This window comes from Triticum aestivum, chromosome 5A, assembly GCF_018294505.1.
Source record: "Triticum aestivum cultivar Chinese Spring chromosome 5A, IWGSC CS RefSeq v2.1, whole genome shotgun sequence".
NCBI lineage: Eukaryota > Viridiplantae > Streptophyta > Magnoliopsida > Poales > Poaceae > Triticum > Triticum aestivum.
The window spans coordinates 488,382,761-488,388,919 of NC_057806.1; the positions used below are offsets into that span (position 1 = coordinate 488,382,761).

The 6,159-nt window shown below is 43.7% G+C and overlaps 1 protein-coding gene across 1 annotated transcript; it reads right to left on the bottom strand.

Moving 5' to 3' along the window:
• Positions 1-1,354: 1,354 nt before the first annotated feature.
• LOC123107304 (transcription factor RADIALIS-like) lies at positions 1,355-1,704 on the bottom strand. Its single transcript, XM_044529289.1, has one exon. It carries the CDS (start codon positions 1,622-1,624, stop codon positions 1,355-1,357), a length of 270 nt encoding a protein of 89 aa, XP_044385224.1. The 5' UTR covers positions 1,625-1,704.
• Between the last annotated feature and the right edge of the window lie 4,455 nt (positions 1,705-6,159).

A 6,159-nucleotide genomic window follows, 5' to 3' on the forward strand; every position in this document is an offset into this window, starting at 1 on the left:
GACATCAATGTTGTGGAAGATAACTCCCTAAAAAATCTTCCCAATTCAACAATAGCCTGATACAAAATTCCTTTAAGTGCAGCTGGTAAAGTACTCTGCAGAAGTATGTGGCAGTCATGCATCTTCGAACAATGTACTCCACATATTAGTTTTGTGAGAAGTCAAACTTTATAATGTTTGATCAAGTTTATCAAAAAGTCAGTTAACAAACACAATACAAAATCATTACCATTAGATTCATCATTGAATATATTTCACTTCATATAGATTTTGTTGTAATTTTTCATATTTCTTTTCTATAAACTTTGGTCAAACTTTACAAAATTTCATTTTAGTCAAAGCTAATATGCGAAGTAAATAAAAATGAAGAGAGTACACAAGTTATCAGATGCCACATAGTCATACTCCTAGCTAGCTACTCCATCTTTCTCCAAAGGGATCGATATGTTAGAGAGGCTTGCCAAGTTTGGTGGTCCAAAGAAAATTTCATTTTGTCTTTTTTATATAGAGCTCCTCGGATGTCATTTGACCACGAAAATTTGCAAGCCTCTCTAACATTGTAGATGATCATTCCCACAAAGCTTCAGATTTTTTCAAAATGTTTTGGTATGTTTTCTTGCTTGGGTGCACCAAGGGTGGGTGTAGAAAAACCACTCTCTAAATTGTAAAGTGCAACCGTAAACATCCGAATCTTGAAGATAGACAAAACATGAATATTCTACCAAGCACAAGTTCATAAACACTACACACAAGTACAGGGGATGATTTACATCACTGAAATTTACTCCAAAACTTATTGGGGATGAGTTACAGAATGAAAAATACATGCCAGCGTCTGAGAGAAGAAGTGCCCTTGATTCCCTTACAAACCTAGTATTATGTACACACACATATGTTTCTTCTTTTTATTCCTAACCAAGTGCCCACAATCTTCGTTATACATACATAATTATGCTTGCTTCAATAATATGGTCCCAGCCAAGGATTAGATTATCAACAGGTTATCCTGTTTGCAGGATCTTCAGAATCCAGAAGCTTTGCTCCTGAAAAAAATACAACAAGAGATGTACCTTGTAAGTTAACTTATCTCAACTTCTCAAATTTAGAACTGGGCTACATTGATATTTGCATTTCAATGTGAGAAACATGCATCTGCATGCCCCCATTTGTTTGGGTAGTTTTGTGTAAATGCTAGGCTAGGGCATGGTCTAACGTTATTAATTATGAGAAGTGATTGAGTTGAGATCGATCACTATATAGCTTTAGGCTAGAACCTGCATGCTGACTTCACACTTATAAATTGTAGACAAGACACGAGGATCAGGTTGGGTTTTGGTTACCTTTGATTGATGAATCAGTTCCAAGCCCCCTGGCCCTGGGTGTTGTACTTGGGGAAAGGGACCCTGCCGGACTCGATCAGCTTGATGTCGTCGTCAAGTATCTCGTAGTGGCGGCGCACCTCGTCAGCCGTCTTGGTACCGCCCATGGCGCGGGACACCTTGAGCCAACGGTCGGGCGTGCCCTCGCCGTAGTAGGCGAGTGCATCCTCGAACAGCTTGTTCTCCTTCTTGCTCCACTCCGGGTTGGCGCCGCTGCGGGATGCGCTCCTCGACCCAGAAGACATCTCCAACTGGATCGGAATTGGTATATGTTTCTCGGAAACCGAGCTAAGTTAGCGCTGATGGTTTTTGCACTTCAGAAGCTCCGGTGGTTATGGTTTGATGATCGCTGTGCTGCTTCGGTGCCTGCTATTTATAGGCGCTTGGGGCGCCGCCCTGCCAGGCCTTGTCGCTCGAATGGTATCGTGATTGCCATCGGCTTTGGGATTGAAAGGTCAGTGAGGCTAATTAGATTCTGAACTTTTCTGGACGAAGATGCTTCCTTTGGAATGTCGATTCTCGTGCTGCGATGCGCTTGGGACGACACATAAGAGTACGCATAATTTGTTGATCCACACGTCAACGTCTCAAATGCATGCATGGCTCGTTATTTTTTGTTTTCTTGAACTTGCAGCAAAGAGTCAAGTTTCTACGGGTGCGATAAGATTCAAAATAAAGTCGAACAGCTAGCGTTTGGCCACTCACCAGTCGTTCCTCACGAACGTGCCGTCCTCCGGGCCGATGGGAAACATGGCGACGAGTTGGTGACTACGTCTGCACACTCTGGAGCTGCTCTATCCGATCGACGTGATAAGCAGATGCTCATGCCTCTTGGAGGGTGCAGTAGCGATCAGGGCCACATGCAGAACTTCGCCTTTCTTGTCGGTGCCCGCGATATGGATCGAGCGAGATACTAGATAGAGAGATAGGCTAGCTAGGGTGGCGGGTTTTTTTTTTTTTGAGACAAGGGTGGCGGGTTAATTGGGTATAGCTAGGAAGGATCGCGCCGAGAGAATCTGCGGCACATCAGGATTGGGATGCCCTTTTTGGCTGCGGAAAAGGAGTAAATATTGCTGGTGCTGATGTAGAGACCGCCTAGATTCCAATCCTGCAAGTTGGTGCTTGGAATCTGAGAGGTTCCATTGGTAGATTTGGGATCCAGTTTGATGTAGACTGCACGCGGTGGCTGCATGCACGTTCGCGGTAGTAATCTCCGTGCATGCTGCGAGGTTGCTAGGTCACAGCAGAAGAGCTGACGAAGAGAATTCAACACGTACGTGAAGCAGCGAACTTTATGTTGTTAGAACCCTAGCACAAGTAACAAGTTGTACTTCAGAAGGGAGGTCCAGAAATCAGAATTTGACGGGGGAATCCCAAAACCGCGCTTTATGCGGATTATATTCCACGGAGATTGATCTACTTTCTACTGTAGTAGGGGCAAGATGCCCGGTTTAATTCTTTGGTCCACAGCGAGCACCAGACGGACCGGAGCGCCTCCACATGAGCTAGCTCCTCCCGTGAAGATGATGGCGGTGAAATCTTTGCATGGTAGCGCGTTGAAAAATCTCGCAATTTCATGACCCCCGTGGCCAACCGAGGAACATGGACAGAGTCATGGGACCATGAATAAAATGCATCACAACGTCATCGTGGCATATGGTCAAATTCTTTCTCCAAACATACCGGAGTCGTGGGTGGGGAGATCCAACTTTTTGGTCTTAGAGGCCGGAACAGATTCTAGCTACCAATTGGCAGCTACACATTGGATGGTTGGGATTATGCCAGGATGCAAGGTGCATCAACAGCTATCGCTACGAAGAACCTTGGGCTACAAAAATGCCATACTAGTGTATTTTATTTTATTTTATATTTATGAAAGCACTGCCCTAAAGCTCATTATTCGTTAGGGGGCACCTTATCTTATATTGCAATAATCAATTAGATGGTCAGGGATTAGATCATGCGTAACTGAAAGTTCATCAAATTTAACAGCTAAACACGCAAAAAAAAAATGGGCTAAAGAATTAGCACCTGCTCCAGCAGTACTAGCTTAAACCCCTGGAAAGAGTGGAGCATCGATCTCATCTCCTTTATGATATGAACTCCTCCAGATTTGTCATCTTTCGTATCCCATAGTTGCTGCACCATCTGGCAATCAGTCTCAACAGTATTAAACTGAAAAGTGAAAACCACGCTCCACCGCAAGCATGATTGCATCTCTGCAACGAAGAAGCACATGAGAAGCATGCAATTTTTTTAACGAAAAGGAGGTTAAGGCCCTATTTGGTTCATAAGTCCTAGGACTTTTTTTAGTCCCAACTTATAAGTCTTAAGTTCCTAAAAAGTCCCTACCTGTTTGGTTCCTGAGACTTAATATGGACTAAAAGACCATATTACAACTATAAGTCCCTCCTTGAGAGTCTTATTTCATAAGTCACAAATGCCCACTTTAAGTCCCTCCTGTTTGGTTTACATGGAACTTATAGGGATTTTTTTAAGTCCCTAAACCAATAAGTCCCAGGAAACAAACACCCTCTAAAACCCCCGGACTCTGCATCAATAGATGCACACACTCATCTTTATTAAATTATTTAATTAAGATCTGACAAGAACATACACCAAACAATCTGAAGCCATCACTCAAATCTACAAACTCGATGATGGGGAATGCCATCACTCCCCATCATATAGAACCGGGCTTACCGCCGATCCACCCACATGACGTACCAGGAGAATAGACCCGGTACAGCAAACCCAAAGCGTACTCCACATGCACATGCTTCAGAAGCCGCCACCACCATCGATCCACTAACCCATCTCCAGGAAAGAGATCCGCATTATACTTGTGAGGCCGGCCGGCCATTAACACCGCCACAGTGCCAAACACGCTGACACCCTGCGCTCGTCCATCCAGTCACATCTGTCGCCAAGACTGAGCTTCACCGTGCTGCCAAGAACCGTCGTCGTCGACGTGGTAGATGCCACACCGCTCCACCTGCCAACCTCCACACCACCGTCGTTGCTTGAGCCCTTGTCCAGAGCCCACCGCCCACACCCACACTCTCCCTAAAACCCAAACCTCCCAAGATGGCACCCACATGGAGGCTACAACGCATTGCACCACCGCTGCCCAATCCAAGGCTGAAAACAGAGATGAAGTTCGGTTTTGGGATGATACTTAAACATGTTTGTGGCTTTACATTGGTTTCTTTGGCTATGTAGAACTAATATGGTCATTAATAATACATGAACGTATGAGCTCCTAAATTTGCCGCCGATGAGGAAGGAAGCTACCACGTCAAGGGAAGATCTAGAGCACACTTGTTCACCGCGTTGTCATTGATGTCGAAGCCACAACGCCAGCCTACCAAAATTCTAACGACTAAGGCCTAAACCTACAGAACCTCGAACTATGCTTTCGCCTTGCTTTATAAATAAAGCAACCACAAAGTTTAAGAGCAACACATGAAATAAAGTTGTCTACTTGGGCATCAGCACAAACACATCCAAAAAAGCATAAATGAAATAAGAAAAAAGATCACCAAGTGGCCGGCCTGAGCCTACAGAAAACACGACTTGAACGCGGGGCTCCATCGACCCACCTACTCATTGATATCCGTGAGGCCATCATGAGGAGAGGACTCGCTAGAGAATGGCGGCAAAAAGGAGAACCCCCTCGGGAATCGCCTTGGTTTGTTTCCTCGGATTCAGTCTGTTTAGCAAGGCTTGGAGGTGCATCGATAAGTAATTAAGTAACTCCAGTTTGATAAAGATCAATGCCATATTTAAGGTTCATGGACCGATTAAAATCATGGGCTAAAGGATTAACCGACAGAGAAGATTGCAGCGAAATTTAGGCCTGCATGCACAATTCTCCTGCAAAATCGCAGCTATCTCCCGCCATTTTGGGAGGCAAGCAAATAGTAGGGTAGTTTCTAAATGGCGATAGTAGCGCAATAGCATTGATTTTGCAAGCGATTTAATTGGCACCTTAATATTCCAAACATGTTTTCTATGGAACACCAGTCATCGTATTGAACACACTATTAGTATTCAATCATCATTTGAAAATAATCTGGTGTTTGTGATAAGTTGATCAACATCAACCTACACACTAAATGTAATCACGTTACCCATTTTCCTCCAGTCAAAGCCCGCCTAATTGAATTGGATGTTCATAGGTGTAGATCCCATAATCGAGTGCACAATCTCATTCTTTTTCTACGTACCACATTATTTAACAATGGGTATTGTAGAGCAAGCAAGTTGTCCCCAACCAAGTGTCTTTGCAAAAACTCGTAGAATGGCCATTGCTAACCTCAAGAGAATCTCTCTTGAATAAAGAGAACTTGGCCTTCATCAAGCCTTCCAAAAGGGGAGTCCATTGATTTTGCTTCCACCTGACATAGAGTTTTGGAATATAGATACTTATTATGAATAAGCTCTTGCCGTACACCCTCCTCATTAAGCAACTTGTATAGCCATTTACTAAGCAAGCGCTTATTTTTTTATCTTTAAGTTTTCAATACCCAAACCACCTTGATCCTTTGGCCAACAAAAGATATCCCACTTAACTATCATGTACTTCTATTTGTGCTCATCGCACTGCCAGAAGAACCTAGATCAATAAAAATCAAGCCTTTAAAGACCCCTTTGGGCATTTCAAAAAAGGACAACATAAACATGGGTAGATTTGTGAGGATAGTGTTGATAAGAGTCAATCGTGCCCCATATGACATGAGTTCCCGCTTCTACCTGTTGAGCTTCTTTTCAAAGCGTT